At 46.7% G+C, this 20775-nt stretch overlaps 2 protein-coding genes across 2 annotated transcripts; one reads left to right on the top strand and one right to left on the bottom strand.

Annotated features, from left to right (window-relative positions):
- Positions 1-41: 41 nt before the first annotated feature.
- On the bottom strand, positions 42-13317 carry BUD23 (BUD23 rRNA methyltransferase and ribosome maturation factor). Its single transcript, XM_079785067.1, has 12 exons — positions 13199-13317; positions 13064-13101; positions 10865-10960; positions 10693-10775; positions 10499-10595; positions 6857-6953; positions 6009-6059; positions 5203-5288; positions 5003-5048; positions 4774-4832; positions 670-759; positions 42-524 (listed from the first exon to the last, which is right to left on the bottom strand). The coding sequence occupies exons 1-12, from the start codon at positions 13244-13246 to the stop codon at positions 470-472; spliced, it is 846 nt and encodes a 281-aa protein (XP_079641193.1). The 5' UTR covers positions 13247-13317; the 3' UTR covers positions 42-469.
- A 102-nt stretch (positions 13318-13419) lies between these two features.
- Positions 13420-17130, top strand: DNAJC30 (DnaJ heat shock protein family (Hsp40) member C30). The gene has a single exon (XM_079785043.1). It carries the CDS (start codon positions 13455-13457, stop codon positions 14133-14135), a length of 681 nt encoding a protein of 226 aa, XP_079641169.1. The 5' UTR covers positions 13420-13454; the 3' UTR covers positions 14136-17130.
- Positions 17131-20775: the final 3645 nt, after the last annotated feature.

Consider the following 20775-nt stretch of genomic DNA (forward strand, 5'->3'; position numbering starts at 1 on the left):
TTTGTTTAGGACCATAGAACTGGAAAATGCCAGAATTCCATAGAAAGTGGTTTATTACTTTTACAACAAAATAAGATGCCATTAGAACTTTAAAGAAGAAAATAGCATTAGAACTTTTTTGCAGTTGTTAATCCTCACCTGAGGATATTTTTTCCATTGCTTCTTCAGAGAGAATAGAAGGAAGGGAGAAACATCGATGTGAGAGAGACACATCAATTGGCTTCCTCCTGCACACACCCCGACCAGGGATGGGGAGCGAACCCATGACCCTTTGGTGCACAGGCCGACGCTCTAACCACTGAGCCACATTGGACAGGGCTATTAGAACTTATCTAGACCCTATTTTGTCAGCTGATGAAGTAGATACTTCAATATATAAAACTTTCCAGAAGCAAGTGCCTGAGCTGGATGGCACAGCTCACAATTGTGTGGACCCCGAGCTGTCCCACCATTCAATGCAGCGAACTGCTTAGAAGTAGGGCTTGCGCTTGCGGCCGGTGTACTGAGTATCAGGTCTGACTTCCCTGTGAAGAAATAATGGGCAGGAAGAATAGAAGAGTTTCAGAAGAAAGAACAAAGTACTTTTGGGACCCCTCAAGTGTAGGTGAGCCTTTACTGGTCAAGACCTCCCTTTATCCACAGCACCCTACCCCTGATCCAGGTACTCACTTGCCCTGGCGTCTACGGCGCTCTTTCTTCTCCAGCACCCACTCCCGGGTCTTCCTCACCACCCCTCTCCGTGCAATCCTGTACGGGACCCTGTGCCGGAGACACAGCTGTGAACTGATGGATGGAACAGCCTGAATGGCACCCAAGTTAATCCAGGCAGGAAAAAACGGTGAACTTCCTTTGAGTTAGGGGCCTTAGATGCCCATCCTATATAATAAAAGCCTAATATGCAAATTGACCGAATGGCAGAAGACCGGTCGGCAGAGGGCAGCACCAGGCCAGCCAAGGCAGGTGCCACTCACTGGTGGGCGCCATTCCCCCGATTGCCCTGCTGGTCACCTCCCGCAGAGGGAGGCCAGGGAGCGGGCCTAAGCCATCAGTCGGACATCCCCCAAGGGCTCCTAGTCTGCAAGAGGGCACAGGCCAGGTTTAGGCCCCACCACTCCCAGTGCACAAATTTTTGTGCACCAGGCCTCTAGTTCTACAATAAAAGTTGCATCTTTGAACCCCCCCCTCCACCACCACCTCCATCATGGTAACATCCACTGGGGTCAAAAGCAATTTATATAGGAGGGCAGGAGGTGCAAGGCCCCACTCACTTGCAGGCATATTTGCAGTAGGTAACCAATTACTGGGTCTGCACACATCCTGCTTATGGAGCAGGCAGGCAGGGGACAAGGCTACTTTTTGGGCAACCTAGGCCAGGATTGGTTCACAAGAGTCTAGCAATGTCCACAGAAAGTCAGAGACCCAATGCCCACTGCTGCCACTTAAGGCCCAAGTCTGGTGGTGAGGTCAGCATACCCCATCAAGTAGGGGCTCCCAGCAATAAATGTTTGAAGTAGGAAAACAAGGCTGCCCAGCTGGTGACAGCCCTGACAATCACCCTCAAGGGTTGATCTTGGCCTCTTGCCCTGGCTGAGGAGAAAAGAAACCCCCTGCAGCCCCATGGAAAAGAGGCCCTGAGAACAAGGAAAAAGCCTGGGCTCCCAAACCACTTTCCCACCTGGCAGTTGGGATCACACTGTGTCCAGCATAACTCAAACCAAGCAAGGATGCTTGCCATTAAGTGACCACCATTTCCTGGTAGGGTGGAGGCCAGATAGCAAGAATTAAGGAATGCACAAGTGGAACAATATTGATGCAAAAGAAATGTATAAATTAGGTAAAGTTTCTGTTTTGTTAATCCTCACCCAAGGATATTCTTTCCATTGATTTTTTAGAGAGTGGAAGTGGGTGGGAGGGAGAGAAGCATTGATGTGAGAGCCACACACATTGGCGGCCTTCCACATGCACCCCAACCAGGGCTGGGGATTGAGCCTGCAACCAAGGTACATGCCCTTGACTGGGAATAGAACCTGTGACCCTTTGGTGAGCAGGTCAATACTCTGACCACTGAGCAACACCGGCCAGGGCTAAGATTTTTTTTTTTAATATATTTTATTGATTTTTTACAGAGAGGAAGGGAGAGTGATAGAGAGCTAGAAACATCAATGAGAGAAAAACATCGATCAGCTGCCTCCTGCACACCCCCTACTGGGGACGTGCCAGCAACCAAGGTACATGCCCCTGACCGGAATCGAACCTGGGACCTTTCAGTCCGCAGGCCGACGCTCTATACACTGAGCCAAACCGGTTTCGGCATAGGGCTAAGATTTTTAAAACTTTTAAACTCACATATTTATAAGTGGCCAGAATGTGATTAGAGAGAAGTGATAGTAATGGGAGAAGCCCAAAAATACTTCTAATAGGCAAGAGCCTCTTCTCCTTCCCTTCCCAAATCTGAGGACTTGGAAGGGAAAAGTAAGAGCCTGCAGAATTAGGGGAGACAAGGTCTGTGCCAGGCACTGTGCTGAGTCCTAAACAAACATGCTCTCTACACAAGACACTGCCCAAGTGGGTGGCAATATCCCCCATTTTAAAATAGAAAAATGGATATTCAGGTCACAAAACTTATCCAAATTTACAGTTAGGACATATAGTCTGTAAACACCAGTGTGAGGACAAGAGGGATCCTAAGATGGATGGAAGGAGTTAAACAACTTGTACTTCCTCTGTGAAGCAGGAAAGGGGATCACTCACTGGGGGCAAGTGGGGAATGGGCAGAGAAAGGAAGGTAAGAGAGATAACTACTGAGGGACAAGCAATCAGACAGCATAAATCTGTGACAGACACAAAGAGCACAAATCATGATTTTCACTACCGGTGGGCCTTCTAAACTCATTCAATTCTCTGCTCATTTTTCCTCTTAAATGTCTTCAAAGTCTTAACACCTTCCACCCATACCAACCAGAACTATCTTGTAATTATGTGTTCAACAAATATTGAATATCTTTAATTAACAAGATACTCTTCTGATGGCAGGCACATAATACCAGTCTCCACCAAGTTTTCATTCTAGTTGGGGATACAAATAGCCAAGATCTAGAGCAGTTAAAGGTGTTAAGGAAAATAAAGAAAGGTAAGAACTGAACTAAAGATAACGAACAGAAAAATGGCAAGATTTTTTTTTTAACAAAGAAAAGGGAAAGAATCAGTCTTGCTGCTGAGAAAATAAATGGAAAGAAACAAATACTAAAAGCAAGGAGACACATGGAGCTGCTTTCAGTAATCCAGGCAAGACTGGTGGTGACTTAAAACCAGGTGGGAGTGGGGAAAAGGGTTCAAATTGGGATAGTCATTGAGAAGAGGGGTGCAGGACTTGCAGATGGATTGATTGGCTATGAGATGTAAGGAAGATAAGAATAAGTGAGAATGGTAAAGAATGGAGAAAGGAAGTTGGGGGGTGAAAACCAAGAGCTCTGTTTTGTTCGAGACATCTGGGGCAAGTTCAGGTATGGATAGGGTGGGAAGTTTAGGTATGGGCGGTTGGAAATCAGAGGTGGAATTGAGGCCAAGGATATAAATCTGGGAGTTATAAACCTGTAGTTGGTGTTTAAGGCGGTGGAGAGAGAGAAGGGGTCCAGGTTGGGCCCCAGTGTGCTCTAGAAAAGCAGTTGCCAACCTTTCGGACCTCACGGACCACCAGTGGTCCACAGACCACCGGTTGGCGACCGCTGCTCTAGAAGAGGGGCCAGCAGAGTAGACTGAGAAGGAACAACCAGTAAGGTTAAGTGAGTGGGAGGCCAAGTAAGGAAGGTGTTAAGACAGTCATGGGCTGTCTTATTGAGTCAGGTCCTATTGAGCAGGCAAGATAAGGATAAAGGCCCTGGCCAGTGTTCTCAGTGATTAGTGTCGACCCACACACCAAAGCATTTAGGGTTCCATTTCCAGTCAAGGGCACATACCTGGGATGCATGTTCTATCCCCAGCTCTGGGCAGGGCTTATGTGGAAGAGGCAACCAATCAATGTGACTCACATCAATGTTTCTCTCTCTCCCTCCCTCTCTTTCTCCCCTCTCCCTCCCTTCCACTCTCTCTAAAAATCAATGGAAAATATCCTCGGGTGAGGATTAATGAAAAAAAAGATAAAGTAGGGAAAAAACAGAAGTGACCATACATTTGGCAAGACAGGTTGGTGGTGGCCTTGACAAGAGCAATTTGTGATGAGGTAGAAGCATAAGCCAGAGAAGAGGACTGAGAGAATGGTAGGGGAGAAAGCAAGAAGAGGCAGATATGAGGAGTTTTGTGATATAAAGGGAAACAAATAAATAGGGTGGTAGCTTAGAGTTGTTAAGAAGTAAAGGGATAATCTCTTAGTAGACATGAGAAATTGTGTAGCATGTCTGTGAGCTGATGAAAATAGCCCAGGAGAGTAAAGATGAGGATGCAGGAGAAGGGATAGTCACAGGGGCCAAGAGGGGATGACGGAGGCAGCCTAGGGAAGGAGGGGACAGCCTGTCAGGCACAGCAAGAGGAAAGGCAGAGTAAGGCTGCAAGGCTGCTTACAGACACCCCAGCCTAAAACAGTAGCAGGCACTGGAACAAGGGGTTCCGGGTTCTATTACCATGTTGGTGTCACTGCCACATCTGAACCCGGAACTTGGTGAAAGCAGAGGAAAAATGGAGTGGTCTTGCCACCTCCAGCTCCCTCTGCCGTGTCTAATAAACCTAGCGGCAGTAACTCCCTGAACCTTAGGCAGGTTCACCTACAGTTCGCTTTACCTCTTGTTAGTGAATGTGGATTCCTTTGCCTCCTCTTCTTCCTTAATTTCATGTAGGCCCTGTAGGAACCAAAGTGCTTTTAGAACATCCTAGAGATCTCTAAACCCATCTGCCCTACCCCAAAAGGCCTGGGCACCCACCAAGCCTAAGCCCTTTCAACAGGTACTAGGCCCAGCCTCACAAGAAGGGAACCCAAAAGACACACACCTGAAAACTCAGAGTCCCTCACCTTTGGCAGAAAGGTTGATGGCCCAGAAAACAAACAGAGGTAGAACCTAAAACAAGAAAAGTTCGAGGAGTCATAAAGCCTTGTAGTGTAAGTCAAGTCCTCACCTTCCCTTCCAGTAGTGCCTCCTGCACTACTACTCTGATCCACACCACCAACCTCTATCCAGCAGTGCAAGCAGCACACTGGCCCGCAGCACTCACTTCTTTGCTTTGGCACTGTTGGGGTAGTCCACCACCACACCACCAGTGAAACCAGCCCTGATGGCCTGGGTCGTAATTAGCTCCAACTGAGGAGAGAACATTGGTGAATCATAGAGAAGCTGGGGGAGCACACTGCTTTCCCTCACTCCTCTTAAGTCAGTCTGGTTCCAGGATGAACTGTGCCTGGGAGAACTAAAGGTCTTCTTTATTAGACTGTTCCCAATTCTGAGTCCCCAAAAGCCACATAGAGGAAAGTGCAGGTTAGACCCAGCCATGGCATACAGCCCCCTCAAGGGAATTACAGAACAAGCAATTCTCACTTTCTAGCCCAAGGATCCATCTACCCACTCAAATCTCAGGAAATGAATGGCCAATACTGGGGGCAGACTCATTCATGGTATTAGTCAGGGACAGCTCACAACTTGTCTTTCAAGTCCGTAACTCCATCCTTCTCATTCCTCCTTCATATTGAATTACACTCCATAGAACAGTCAACTGCTGATGTTCTCTCAGCCCCCCACCCCTATTTATATATTTGGTTATGGAAATCAGTTAATATATCACATTAACCCTACTCCACACCCACCACTCCTCCTTGGGATATCAGATCATAAAATATGTCATCAGGAGCCACAGGAACCACTCTCAGATACTCCTTCTCTCCTTTTCCCACCAACCAGCATGAAGACCCTATTCTGTCACTTCCCCATAGTAGGAGGGCAGGTGAGTGAGGAGCAGGATAAGAACAGTTTACCTGTTCTAGGCCCCTCCCCCTTCCCTGCACCTCTAGTAGCCAAGAGGCTCACCTGCTCCGAGTTCTCAGGGTATATCTGCAGAACAGCTCGGGCTCCACGGACCTGCAAGAAACAGAAACATTCACTGTCTTACAAGTATCCATGGGGTCTGGACCCAGACACTCCTTTCCTTATTCACTGATATTTGAGTTCCCATTATATGCAAGGCATGTTCTTAGGGCTGAGGTTACAGCTATGAACAAAAGAGAGAGCCTCTCCTCTGACTTTTGGAGCTCACATTTTAGTAGAGGAAGCAAGCTAATCTATAGTAGTGATTAAGAGCCCAAAGAAAAATAACTTAGGAAGACAAAGGGATTATGAGTGACAAGAGACTAATGAGTTTACTTTTGGTTCAAGGAAGGCCTCTCTTAGAGAGACACTTGAGCAGAGACCTGAATATATGGGGGAGCTGGTCATTCAAACATACGAGGGAAGAGCATCTTAGCAGAGAGGCAAACACCACCCTGTTCCCCATCTGAGCATCAGCAGTGGGAGGAGCAAGGGGTGGGAGTTGAAGGATGTGGGCACTCTGGAAGGTATGCTTTGTGTGTCCTGGACACGATGTCCCTGTCCTCATTCTGTGAAGTCTATGTCCCCAAACCAACTTCTGATTAAAATTCAGCACAGTGGACACAGGAATTTTAATTTGTCTCATATTTTGACATCAGCACCTTTTGCATTTCATTAGGGAGTGTTAGCCCACTGAATTTTCTGTTCAGGCTGAGGATCACAATAAGGTTCTGCCCTCCCATGCAGTCCCACCTCAACAGGCCGGCCATGGGGCTCCTCTACTTCATCACTCTACCTGCAGGGCAAGGGAGGACAGGCGGCCAGCCCAGATGGGGAGATCTTATACTCACCAGCACAGAATAAAGAGAAGAAAAAAAGCAGTACAGGCGCTTGGCAGGAATGTCTGACTTCTTGTTAGCATTACAGAGCCACTGCACAGCAGAAATGCTAAAACAGAAAGGGACCTCATCAGGAAAGTGACCAGCACACCCCTGCCTCTTCAGGACTCATACACCACACATCCTTGATGTCCAGGTAAAACCCTCCTGCCCACTCCCTTTCTTGGCACGTGCAGGTCCACTCCAGGTCACTATTCTACAACACTGGACCAAACAGGGTATCCAGAAGGTCGGCATTAACTTCCTTGCAGTCAGTCCAAAGAAACAGTTTCTCAACCTTTTTCTACATGTATCTCAAGTTCAAAATTACTCATCATATCAAGGCTCTCTCTGCCACCTACCCTTTCACACTCCCTTGCTCCAAAATCAAGGGAAACATGTTTTACAGCACTCACAAAGCCTTTCTTTCTTTCACTCTCTTCCAAAATCAGTTCCTTCTACTTAAATTTTCAAGCAGCTACTATGTCCTTCATTCTGGCAGTCCCTTCCTCGGTGCTGTGAACACCCAACCCATTCACAGAACCCCAAACAAACCCTGCTGATTTGTCCCACTGCCTCTCCAAGCTTTTACTTTCCTCCACCGCTCTCCTAGGTCAGCACTTATGACCATCTCAATTGTTTCAACAACCCATCTCTCCTTTCTTCGTCTCCTAAATAATCTTCCTAAAACAAAGAACTACTGAATAAAGCCCAAACTTCTTAGGATGGACTTTAAAAAAAATCCACCTTCTAGGCCCTAGCCAATGTGACTCAGTGATTAGAGTGCCAGCCCATGCACCAACCGATGTATCTCTCACATAGATGTTTCTCTCTCTCTCTCTCCCTCTCCCCCACTCTCTCTAAAAATCAATGGAAAAATGTATCGAGGATTAACAAAAATAACAAAAAATCTTCTAGGACCCAAGTCTATACAATCTCAACTTCCATGAAATCTCTCGTTCATGCCCATTATCTCTCAAGACTCCTTTCCCCACCCACTTCCATGCCTCTGCTCACACTATTCCTTCACTCAGAAACCCTCCTTGATTTTCCAAATTTCTCCCACCCTTCAAGACCTACCCCCAATCCTTTCTCAAAGCTTTCCTGTGCTCTTTTTAAAGCTTTTCTTTTTTTCTTTTTATTTGATTCTAGAAAGAGGAAAGGGGAGAGAGAGGAACAACTTCAATAGATTGCCACCTGACCGAATCACAACTGGGGATCAAACCTGCCACTTTTTGGTGTTCGGGACATTCCCATCAACTGAGCCACCGGCCAGGGCTTTTCTGTGCTTTTCTCTTCACAATCCAGGTGATCCCATGACTCCCCAGTGCACAGCCCACACTCAGCCTTGTGTTTAACCAGTCCATGTCTTTTAGCAGCTAATTAACCATGACAGGGACTATTTTATTTCCAAACTCCACAGCAGCCTGTACAACAAGCATGTCAAACTCGCCGCCCACAACGAATATTTTTGCAGCCCAGCCAATATAACAGTATGTAAGATACGTTTTAGTAAAAATTTCATAACTTAACTTTCACAATATACTATTATACATAATCCTACATATTAAAAGGCCAATATGCAAATCGACCGAACGGCGAAACGGCTGGTCACTATGACATGCACAGACCACCAGGAGGCAGATGTTCAACACAGGAGCTGCCCCCTGGTGGTCAGTGCGCTCCCACAGAGGGAGCACCGCTCAGCCAGAAGCCTGGCTCACAGCTGGCAAGTGCAGCAGCGGTGGCAGGAGCCTCTCTCACCTCCGTGGCAGCACTAAGGATGTGCTAAGGATGTCCGACTGACAGCTTAGGCCCACTCCCCGGGGGAGCAGGCCTAAGCCATCAGTCGGACATCCCCCGAGGGCTCCCAGAATGGGAGAGGACGGAGGCCGGGCTGAGGGACGCCTCACCCCGCCAGTGCACGAATTGCACGCACCAGGCCTCTAGTTATTAATAATGAACTACAATGTTAGCTAATGACTGATTACTATAATCATGTTGGATTCATTTCCCTTACGCTCCTTACACACAGGAGCACCATTTCTCTCCACTAATACTAGCAGTGAATATTTTAGCAGCCAAATGCCACATCATTAGTCTTGGACTGACTTGTTTGATGGTGCACAACAGGAAATATTTCGCTTTCAGAGAACAAGAAAAATAGGTTTAGCCCTCACCGGTTTGGCTCAGTGAATAAAGCGTCGGCCTGTGGACTCGAGGGTCCCGGGTTCAATTACGGTCAGGGGCATGTACCTTGGTTGCGGGCACATCCCCAGTGGGGAGTGTGCAGGGGGCAGCTGATTGATGTTTCTCTCTCATCAATGTTTCTGGCTCTCTCCCCCTCTCCGTTCCTCTCTGTAAAAAATCAATAAAATATTTTTTTAAAAAAATTTTTTAAAGAAAAATAGGTTTATTTGCGTTATGCTTATTATTTGTGCAGTTATTCAATTTCTGGTAAGTTAATGTTCAAGAAAAAACATTAATTTTTATTAAAGTGTTCTATTATTTTATGTTAACGATTACTCATTTATTTCAGCCCTTTGTATTCAGCATGTCTCTATTGAAATAAACCTACGTTTCTATGAAAATTGAAGCTTTTTTTTTTTTTGCAGCCCACATAAACTTAAACCTTGTTCATTTGGCCCGTGTTGGCCTCTGAGTTTGACATGCTAGCTGTACAATATCTTACATATAACGAACGTTAAAGGAAAGCTCACCATACCATCTCACCTCTTAAAAACAAACTAAAAATGGCTATTTACTACTAAAACATACATATCATATCTCTGGCCTTTGGTTTTCTACAACTTAGAACATCTCACCCAATCATTACTAAAAACCAATTGCTATCCTTGAAATGTCTTTTTCCCTCAATCTTGTTCCCAGATGTAAGCTAATTCCTTAGCCTAGAAGAAAATCTTCCAGTACAAATTTTTATTCACCCAGATCCTTACTGCTCAACATACATCACAGGTCTCTCCCACTTAATGGTTAAACTATGACTTCCACTCCTATTCCCTACCTCCACTCCACCAACAAAACACTCACCAAATACTAAACAGAACTCACCACATAAGACAAAGAACTTTATGTCTTTTAACAGTAACATCAATGGTCTAAGATCCGTTATTGAAGTTCCATGTACACATTCAAAACTTGACTGGTACCCAGAAAGGAGCCCTAAAATGCTGACGAGACTGGAGCAATCTAGGAAACTCTCCACCAGAGTCCTTCAAAAAAGCAACGAGATGGCCACCAGGCCCCCCAACATGGCTGCCAAGCCTCCAAGATGGCCGTCAAGCCCCCCAAGATGGCCACTAGGCCTCCCAAGATGGTTCCTAGTGGCCTAGAAGACTACCCCTCTCCTACCACACACACTCAAAGCAGACAGAGAAACTATACCAGAGGTGCCTGAACCTTTGGCAGTGCAAGAGAATCACAGTAGATAGTTTTGAAATACAAAAAATACCTATTTGGGGGCCTTGCTCTGACCTTATTAACCTAAAAATCCCATAGGATATATAATTTTCAGTTTCCCATGTGACTCTGCTGCACAGCCAGGTATGGGAAGCAGTGGTCTGCAAACGAAGAGCAAAGCATGAAGACTCTTACCTGATACAACCATCAAAGGAGCCCGGTTTGAAGGGAATGCCCTGGCCCATGTCCCCCAGAAGTAGGTCTCCTTGTGCTTCTCGGTCCAAAGCTGCATCTGCATCGCAGAGAGTAAGTGAGGGAAACAGACAATATCATAGCTGCTCCATACTCATGAGGGTAGTCCACTCCAGTGCTAAATAGAACATACTTACCCAGCATGGCAAGGCTGATGTCGATGCCCACCCAATAGTGCCCCTCATCAGAGAGATAATCTCCACTCAGCCCAGTACCACAGCTGGAAGATACAATCAAACAGGGACTCAACAGTGTGAGAAGCAAAGATGCCCCACAACCTGGGGAATCTGACTGGGCCCAGGATCTCACCCAATATCCAACAGGAAACAGGGCTTCTCATCAGGCAGATCAAGGAGCTCCAATGCTCGCCCAGTCATTTTGGTCTGCACATCAATCATTCTAGAGCTAGAAAGGCAGAAACACCAACAAGTGGTAAGGTTCTGAGCTAAAACTGTACCCAGACCAAAAGAAAACACCAAGAACTTCTAGGAAAAAAGAACAAGGTGCTCTTTCCTGGTCAATCAACTCAACTACAACTATTTAATATACTTTTTTTACTGATTTCAGAGAGGAAGGGAGAAGGGGAGAGAGATAGAAATATCAATGATGAGAGAGAATCATCGATTGGCTGCCTCCTGCACACCCCATGGGGATTGAGCCCGCAACCCAGGCATGTGCCCTGACTGGGAATCGAACCTGGGACCCTGCAGTCTGTAGGCCAACGCTCCATCCACTGAGCCAAACTGGCCAGGGCTCAATTACAGTTATTTAAAAGTAACCCCAATAACAGTGACATGTTATTTTGTTGTGACACAAATTATAACTGCACCTGATGCAAAGCTAAAGGGAACAAATCACTTAACTAATGGCCAACCATTGGGTATTTTCCAATCTATCAGGCTTTGATGTAGTATTACTTAAGAACAAGTTTTCTGGCTCGGCTGGCATGACTCAGTGGTTGAGCATCAACCTATGAATCAGGAGGTCATGGGTTCAATTCCCATCAGGGCACATGCCTGGGTTGCAGGCTTGATCCCCAGTGGTGGGCATGCAGGAGGTGGCCGATCAATGATTCTCTCTCATCATTGATGTTCTATCTTTCTCCCTTCCTCTCTAAAATCAATTAAAAAAAATTAAATAAAACAAAAAAAGAGAACAAGTTTTCTGGAAGAATTACCCACCATATATGACTCTCAGATATAAGGATCAAGAATGCACAACAAGCCCTAACCAGTTTGGCTCAGTGGATAGAGCGTCGGCCTGCGGGCTGAAGGGTCCCAGTTCCATTCCGATCAAGGGCATGTAACTTGGTTGCAGGCATATACCCAGTAGGGGGTGTGCAGGAGGCAGCTGATCGATGTTTCTCTCTCAATGACGTTTCTAGCTCTCTAGTCCTCTCCCTCCCGCTCCGTAAAAAAATCATTAAAATATATTTAAATCCGAAACCGGTTTGGCTCAGTGGATAGAGCGTCGGCCTGCGGACTGGAAGGTCCCAGGTTTGATTCCGGTCAAGGGCATATACCTTGGTTGCGGGCACATCCCCAGTAGGGGGTGTGCAGGAGGCAGCTGGTCGATGTTTCTCTCTCACTGATGTTTCTAGCTCTCTATCCCTCTCCCTTCCTCCCTGTAAAAATCAATAAAATATATATTTTTTAAAAATAAATAATAAAATAAAATATATTTTTTTAAAAAAAAGAAAGAATGCACAACAAAAATCTACAGCAGTGCTGTCCAGGAGAAACATAATGCAAGCCACATGACTTTCCAGTGGCCACAGTTAAAATGAAATTAAATATGTAAAATTAACTAATAGTTAACCAAATCCAATGTACCTAATAATTTTTAACCCAATATGCTCAAATTATTTCAACATGTAATCAGCATAAAAATGATCAATAAAGTATGTTACATTTTCTTCATGCTAAGTAATTCAGACACTGATGGCTACTGGTTACCGTAGCACAAAATAGGTCTATAATATATCTGGCTTTCCCAAGATCAAGTATCTGTAGAATTTTCTACAGAGTGGTTGATCAAAAAGTCTGCAAGTCTGTTCTAGCCTTCACCTAGTTACAGAAATAACTACCCTCTATGAAATTCAGAAGCTACACCAACAGTTGTCAAGAGGGTCTAGTGAGATTATACAAATAGGGGCACACAGTAAACATTTATGAACATTTTCTTCCCCCCAAGAGCATTAACCACTTATACATATCCACTGCCTCCTGCCTATTTTACCACATGTTTAAAACAAGCGGTCACAATAAACTGAAAGCCCAGATAAAAATATGATCACTCCATATTAATGCTGATGTAACTGAGGCCCAGGTGGTTCAGAGATTTAACTAAAGTTGCCTTTGCCAGTGTAAAAAAAAAATGGAATCAACCCAGGTGCCTTCCTCCCAACCCAACCGCCCCAAATTCTTCATGCTTTCCAAGCAATGCCCCAAATGTGGGCAACTTGCGGGTTCCCACCCCCGACGCCGCGCAACATCCAGGCTCCCTTACTTGCGCATGTATTTCTGGGCTTCATTCTTGTCGTAAAACTGCGGGAAAAGAGAAAGAGAAAAGGGTAGTTGAGGAAGAAATCAAGACGCTGAGGTTCTTTCAGACAGAAGGGTGCCCGAGGGCCACAGGACTCACCAGCTCTGGGGGTCCACCGTGCTCCGGCCGGCGCCCGCGACACGCCATATCCACGCCTCGACCACACGACCGCTGCCGGGGGCTCCCGAGTCCGGCTTTTATAGCATCAGCGCCGCGCCTGCCTCGTAATACGCATGCTCCACTCCTCTCCCCGCCTTCTTTTCTACTCGATTGGCCACAAGGCTGACGCTCTGCGAACAACGCCCGCCTCCCATTGGCCAGTTAACCTTTGCCCCGCCCTCCAGACCCATGTAAGATGGCAGCAAGACAGGATCTGAGGTGGCCGCGGTTGTTTCTGTGGAGCTTGTGGCAGGGTCGGGGGCCTCCGCAAAGTCGGGTGTCATGCCTGGGCGTAGAAGCGAGGACTTACTCCCGGGGCGACGGCCCGTACTCGCGCACGGCGCTGTACGAGCTGCTCGGCGTCCCCCCCACGGCCACGCAGGCGCAAATCAAGGCCGCCTACTACCGGCAAAGCTTCCTCTACCACCCGGACCGCAACTCCGGGAGCGCCGAGGCTGCCGAGCGCTTCACGCGTATCTCCCAGGCTTACGTGGTGCTGGGCAGTGCCACTCTGCGCCGCAAGTATGACCGCGGCCTGCTCAGCGACATGGACCTGCGCGGACCTGGCGTCCGTCCCTCCACGACGCCCTCAGCGGACTCCGGCTCGGCCCGCACCCCTTCGCCCGCCTCTCGTACCTCCAGTTCTGGTCAGGCCGCGCCGGGCGCCAACCGCACTATGTTCAACTTTGACGCCTTCTACCAGGCGCACTACGGGGAACAGCTGGAGCGTGAGCGCCGCCTCAGGGCCCGGCGAGAGGCCCTTCGCAAGCAGCAGGAGGATCGGGCTAAGAAGGGCTTCCGCTGGGACGAGATCCGAGACACAACGTTAGTCGTCCTTCTCCTCACAATCTTCATCGTCATAGGCATTCGTTCTTAGTCGAGAGAGAAGGGAAGGGGAGCAGCCCCCCCCCCCAGCCACACCCCCAGAAAATGGCCTTTCCTGTCCTGAACCCTTCGCTTTCCACAGTCTACCTCTGCTGGGGTCCGAAGGAACCGCTCTCCCCTTTCGCTTCCCCACTCGCCCAGCTTAGCCTTTGACCTGCATGCACATGCTCGCCCTGCGGTCCAGAAAAAGGAGGCTTGTCGATGCCCAAGAAGGAGATCCCAACACGAACAGCCCTGAAAGCCTGAGTGAAGAGTTTTCTGTTAGTCCCTCGGGTGCCTGCTTCCAGAGGTTGCCTTCCTGATGTCAGCTTCTGGAACACTGGGCTCTGGCTTTATTGTCAAGCTCTGAGCAAAGAAATGTCTGCTCCTGCCCCCATGTTTGTGCTGTGGAGCTCTGTAACCTTGAAACGTGCAATGTGACCCATTGTTAGCTGCCAAAAGAAAATTTCTGAGGTGTGCAACCTTGTCTTTCTGTGAGTTCCCCAAGCCACAGGTGAGACCTGATATAGGCTAAAAATGCGATATATAGAAACCTTGCTGTGGTCAGCCCCAGACCCCTCTCCCCTTTCTGCTGTTGGCATGGGGGAGTCCGGAAAAGCAAGGTCATCGAGCGTAAAGAATGAGCGTTCCTGTGCCCATACTTATATGACCTTGAAGAAGTTACTCTGTGGACGTGACGGCAGAGAGCAAACCATTTGCTCTCTTGAGGTTTGTCACACTTTTATTGTCCATAGTTCTAATGGGCTCCATGGTTAAAACATGCTAGTAGAGTCAGGTTTATCCTTGGGATAGTGTACCTGTCACCTGGTTATCCCTTTACCAGCTAGCCCCACCCCTAACAATGCAGCCAGTCCTCTCCCAGAAATTGAGCTCCTCTGAGTGTGGCCCATCCTGTTTATCTTGAGGGTTTATTGCAGGTGGTACAAGCCAACTGGAAACATGGTTGCTTGAGGCTGTGGGGAATTTTTGGAGTTCGGAGGTGGTGGGACTACTGAGGATCAGGAGGCCTGTGGTGGAAACCCCTTGTTTAGAACTGCTTGAGGCTTTTTTCTGTTTCTAATTTGTGCTCAGCCATTGGTCAGTCATCACTTGACTAGAGAAGTAGTAGTCAGGCTCTCTTACCCCTGAGTCCCTGCACATGGGGAGTGCGTGGCTGTGAGATTGTCAGTGCTCAAAGATTTGTGCAGTGGGGCTGAGTGTAAAGCTGTGGGATAGGAAAACCTTTGCAAGAGATCTTCCACAAGGGTACAGGCCTAAGTCTAGAGTCTAAACAAAGCCAGAGGTGCTTTAGTATAGTAATACCAATTCCTGCATTCACATTCTTGTGTGAAATCCTTGTATAAATTGGGATAAAACCATAGCTAGTTCAACTTGGTCTCTTCGATTCTCTCTAGCCTTAGATGTCAGGGACAAGCCCTTAATCATGGCTTTGCAGTGACCACACGGTTCAATAGTAAAGATTTGAGCCCACCCTGATTCAGGCCCACTGTGCTCAGTGAGCTTTGATTTGGGGGTGGGGCATATGTACTTCGAAAAAGAACATTTAATGTTATTATGTTTCATACTTGAAAAACAAGAGGGAGAGTGTTCTTTTCTCTTTTTTTGGTAAAGAATTATGAATTTATTAGGTCATCTGGAAAACCAGGTGGGCTGAGCCCCAAAATGGTGCCAGCTGAGTATTCTTTTTGAAATATAAACTACAATAAGTGAAGCTTAGTAAAATATGCAGAAACTAGTGATTCTCGACCAAGGAGTTGGTGCATAACAGTGTCCTTTGGGCAAGATTCTATCAGAAGGAGTTGGAGTTCTTTTGGGTCTTGTGTGTAAAAGCACTAGTGGTCTGTAATAGCTGGGACCTTTTGCATGGGCTCCTTGACATAGACCTTTCAAGTTTGTTTTCTTTCTGTGAAGATCACAATCAAGAACATTTCCTGGGGCCCCTGAACATGGAAATAGATAAAAAGCTCAAGGAGGTTTCAGGTATGTGTGTGGGGATGGTGTCCAGGCAATGTGAAACTTCTGGAACATTCCAGAATATATATTTCACGCAGGGTAGTCAATAACATTTATTAACCATCTAACTCAGTTTCTCCTTAGGCCTAGAACTGGTGAAGTACTGGAGTGCCATTCTGCTTGCCTCAGGGTTTTTTAGGCCAGGTTTGAACTCTGTAAGACCCCACTCCCTACCCTCCCTAAACGGAGTCTGGGCTTTTCATGGAAAGAGAGATGTGTGGGAGGCTTTTTGAGGGCCCCCTCCAATGTTACCTTGTCCCCATTGTAACATTTCTCCCTTCCTATCCTGGGGAGAAGAGGCTGAACCAGGCTGAGGACATTAGCTGCCTTCTAGGCACTGTTCCCCAATTCCTGATAGTAGAGGAAGGCTCAGACATGCTCAACTTTAGTCCATTTTTGACTGGAAATGGACAAGAGGGGCCCAGCTTGTCCCAGGCTACGCTTATTGGGGTGGGGATGAGGTTGCAAGTGTAGTGCAAAGTTGATTGAGCAGCACACACAGTTCCTAAATGGGGAGACTCAGACAAGACAGGATCAAAGGTGTACATGTCTAGGCAATTGTCTTTGGACTTGATCAGGACTTTATTTCCCCTAAGCCTGTGGTTGGCAAACTGCGGCTCGCGAGCCATATGCGGCTCTTTGGCCCCTTGAGTGTGGCTCTTCCACAAAATACCACGGCCTGGGCGAGTCTATTTTGAAGAAGTGGCGTTAGAAGAAGTTTAAGTTTAAAAAATTTGGCTCTCAAAAGAAATTTCAGTCGTACTGTTGATATTTGGCTCTGTTGACTAATGAGTTTGCCGACCACTGCCCTAAGCCAAACTGCTTTTCCCTCTGTTGCCCTTTATTTATTGTTGGGTGAAATCCCAGTGCTGAGAGAGTAGGGTTTCTTCCTTCTGAGGTTCTAAGCATTTGGTTCACAGGATATACCTTGTCTACTATAATGGTTCTAGCATGAGCCAAAATATATAAGAATAGCCCAGCTAAAGCCAATGAGTTGTCCATTTGGTCATTATTGACTCCACATATATATAAAATCATATGTATCGGTTGTGTGTGTGTGTGTGTGTGTAATAGCCTGAGGCTGAGGCACCAAAGGTGGAGCCCAAATGAGTGGCCATCACAATCCCTTTTTGGAAAATAGTGAGGGTAGGAGGCTATGTCTTAGACCTTTGGGCTTCCTGGAAGGTCACCAGATCTCAAGAGAGGCTGAGAGAAGGGACAACTGGTAAGTGGTGGTGCTACTTCAATTCACTCTCTCTTGAATTCAGCGCATTAGAAAAGTGGGCTCTCTCCTGGCCTTTGCCTCCTCTCAGTTCCTCTGCCCTTTGATGAGGTCACACACTGCCACCCGACTATGGTCAAGATCATAGGAGAAGGCTTGCCTTGCCTGCCCTCAGGCCCTGCTTGTAGCTCTGGCAGCCATAGGGTTGAGCAGAGCAACTGAGGGTCCCTCTGTGTTAAGGACCTGAGTTTGGACTTCATGAACTTGCATATGCTAGAACACTCAGTGCACTCATCCCCAAGAAGCCAGTGCAGAGTTCACCATGTGTTGTGAAGTCATAGTGTCACTATGCATCAGCCCTCATGTCACTCTCTTAAGGCTGTCTGAACCTGAGGTCCTGACACTCACTAGTCTTGAGGTAAGTTGGCCCTCCCATCCTGCCTTTGCTTCATCAGCGTTCATATTTTCAGTTCTGGAGGGGACTGCCACTAGACAAAAGAAGGCCTGTTTCAGAATGACCAAGAACAGACCAAGATTCATGGTTCACACAGTGTTTGGCTGTGGCTGGTACAGTGTCTTAAAATAACTTTAGCCAACATTCATAACTGAGGGGACTTTGCATGAAAATCTAGATTTTTGACTTCTCTCAAAAAAATGAGAAATTATGCCACAATTGAGCTCAGATACCCACTTTAGTGCCGGGAGAAGCTGACATCTGCCTTTTAGATAAGATATTTCTCTACATTTCACTGCACTCCCACCATCAGAGGGAAAGTATACAAGACCTTGATACTTGCACCATTTTGCCCACAGTAGAGAAATATCTCTCTATCCCATATCAAGAGGAGAAATTTTTTAAAAGGACTACATTTCCAGAAAAAATGGGTGAGGGTGTATTTCTTTGTGGGAATGAACTGCTTTGCACCTCTGTGATTTTCCTGGCCCCTACAGGCATTTGAGTTTACATCATATGTAAGAGCTTACACTTTATGCGGGGAGGCAGAGTGTAAATCTTATTTTCATGTGGGACAGGAAGAATCTTTGAAGAGGTCTACAGCAGTGGTAAGGTCCTAAACAAAGCCAGAGTTCCTCCCTCTGCAGAGTACTATAACCCCAATTCCTACACTCAGTCTTTTGTGTACAATCTTTATATAAATTGAGATAAACCCACAGCTAATCCACCTTGGTCTCTTGGAAACCATTGGATTCTCTAACCTTGGAGGTGAGGGGCAAGTTCCTAGCTGTGGTTTTGCAGTGATCACATGATTCAGTGGTAAAGAGTTGAGTCTACTCTGGTTCAGGCCTGCTTAGGTCAGTAATCCTTGATTGGCAACAAACAAAACACATTTAATGTTATGTTTTGTATTTGGAAATCAAGGGGAGAAGCTTAAGGAAACATGCAGAACCTAGTGATAACTAAACAAGGAGGTGCAAATAACAGACTTTCTTGAGTGGTAGGAACTCTGTTTTTATCAAAAAGGGATGGGAGTTTTGTTATTTGGACCACTTTTTGCTTTTGGTTTGTAAAAGCTCTGGTGGTCTATAATAGGTGGTTCCTTACTCATGGGTTCCTTGATGTAGACCCTTGTTTGTTCTCTCTCACACAGAGGATTATAGTCAGGAATATTCCCTGGAGCCCCAGAACCTGGGAACAAAGTTCCAGAGGGTTTCAAACAGAAAGAGAGCCCTGCCTGCAACATTCCAGAACATTCCATGTATTTTCCAGCAAGGGAATTAATGCAGTTTATTAACCATCCAATTCTAACCCTTTCCCATGGCCCAAAACCAGGCCCACTCCACTCTGGTGATATCTGTACCCATCTACCTTGGTCTTTTTCAGGCTGGAGCTGAACACTAAGGGACCTCAGTCTCTACCCCCTCCAAAACAGTCTGAGCTCCGATGTAGGTGAGGACTTTTGAAGGACCCACACAGTTCCATGGAAACACTTCTTTCTCCCCTTCCTGTCCCTCCGTTGCTTGGGTCGTTCCTTTCTCTTCTTTCTTGCCCTGGGGAGGGGAGGCTGAACTCTGCTTTTATGAGGCTGCTCCTCAATTCATGATAGTGGAGGAAGGCTCAGACATGCCTACCTTAGCCGCCTTTCTCCTTTTACTTACAAACTGCCTATAAGCATGAATCCAGAATGGGAGATGAGGGCAAGAAGGGCCCAGCCTGCCCCAAGTTGTGCTTAGCATTTAGGTTTTCCAGAGCTGTTCTGTCTATTGTCCTCTCAGGCAGAGATGTTTTGGTGTCCCTCAGCCTCCAGCAGCTCAAGTGCTAACAGGAGAGTAGAACCAAGGCCAATATGGACGAAGGGTCTCAAGTGGGCACTAGTAGTGCTTCCTTTGACCCTGCCCCTATGTCAGTGATGGGCAACCTTCTGAGCTTGGTGTGTCAGACTTCGCCAAAAAACTGAGCATAACTCGGGTAGTGTGTCACTTTGAGGAAAAAACATTATTTCGCAAATGTTTCATCCTCAGGAGCAGCAAATGTTTCAGAAATGGCTACGCGTGTCATAGGTTCGCCATCACTGCCCTATGTGATAAGTCTGTCTGGGCCTGAAGGACTCTCAAAAGTTCAATGGGCCAGTCCCTCCCAACTATTGCCTTCATCTCTAAAGATTAAGCAGTCACTCAGGTGCTGTTCACAAAATTTGAGAGAAGGGGACCACCTACCTCCAATAGTAGCCCTAACCTAAGAGCCTCATAATGAACCAAAATCTGGCTCCTTGTGGTTTCCGCCCATTGGTCTAGGCCAGTGGCCGGCAAACTGCGGCTCGCAAGCCACATGCGGCTCTTTGGGCCCTTCAGTGTGGCTCTTCCACAAAATACCACGGCCTAGGCGAGTCTATTTTGAAGAAGTGGCGTTAGAAGAAGTTTAAAAAATTTGGCTCTCAAATTTCAATCATTGTACTGTTGTTATTTGGCTCTGTTGACTAATGAGTTTGCTGACCACTGGTCTAGGTTCTGACCTCTGGCCCTACATGGATCCCTCAATTGTTTCACATAGGACTTAGTCTCAATCCTCTTTCTTATTGTTATTACTCCAAATGTGCTGTTTTGGAGATCCCTCTTAGAGTGTAAGATTTCAGTGAAAAGTTGAGCCAACCCAACCCTTCCCTCTTTCTAGATGGTTTATTCCCATTAACATGTACCAAGATTACATTGGCTTCTACAGCACTGACTGTCCCCTCTTATTTGTAAGGCCATCCATGCCTCCCTGCCCAACTTCATCTCATCAGACTTGACCTAAGCTGATTCGGGGCATGTTTCTGCTTTCCCATCTTCTTTATTTATTTTTTAATCCTCACCTGAGGATATTTTTCCATTGATTTTAGAGAGAGTAGAAGAGAGGGAAAGAGAGAAACACATCGATTTGTTACCTCCAGCATGTGCCCTG

This window comes from Cnephaeus nilssonii (genome assembly GCF_951640355.1).
Source record: "Cnephaeus nilssonii genome assembly, chromosome: 2".
Classification (NCBI taxonomy): domain Eukaryota; kingdom Metazoa; phylum Chordata; class Mammalia; order Chiroptera; family Vespertilionidae; genus Cnephaeus; species Cnephaeus nilssonii.

Coding starts and splice junctions, on each gene's coding strand:
- BUD23 (XM_079785067.1), bottom strand. CDS start 13,246: ATGGCGTGTCGCGGGCGCCGGCCGGAGCACGGTGGACCCCCAGAGCTG. Junction 13,102..13,198: donor ACGGTGGACCCCCAGAGCTG/GTGAGTCCTGTG, acceptor CTTTTCCCGCAG/TTTTACGACAAGAATGAAGC. Junction 10,776..10,864: donor TGTTTCCTGTTGGATATTGG/GTGAGATCCTGG, acceptor TGTATCTTCCAG/CTGTGGTACTGGGCTGAGTG.
- DNAJC30 (XM_079785043.1), top strand. CDS start 13,455: ATGGCAGCAAGACAGGATCTGAGGTGGCCGCGGTTGTTTCTGTGGAGC.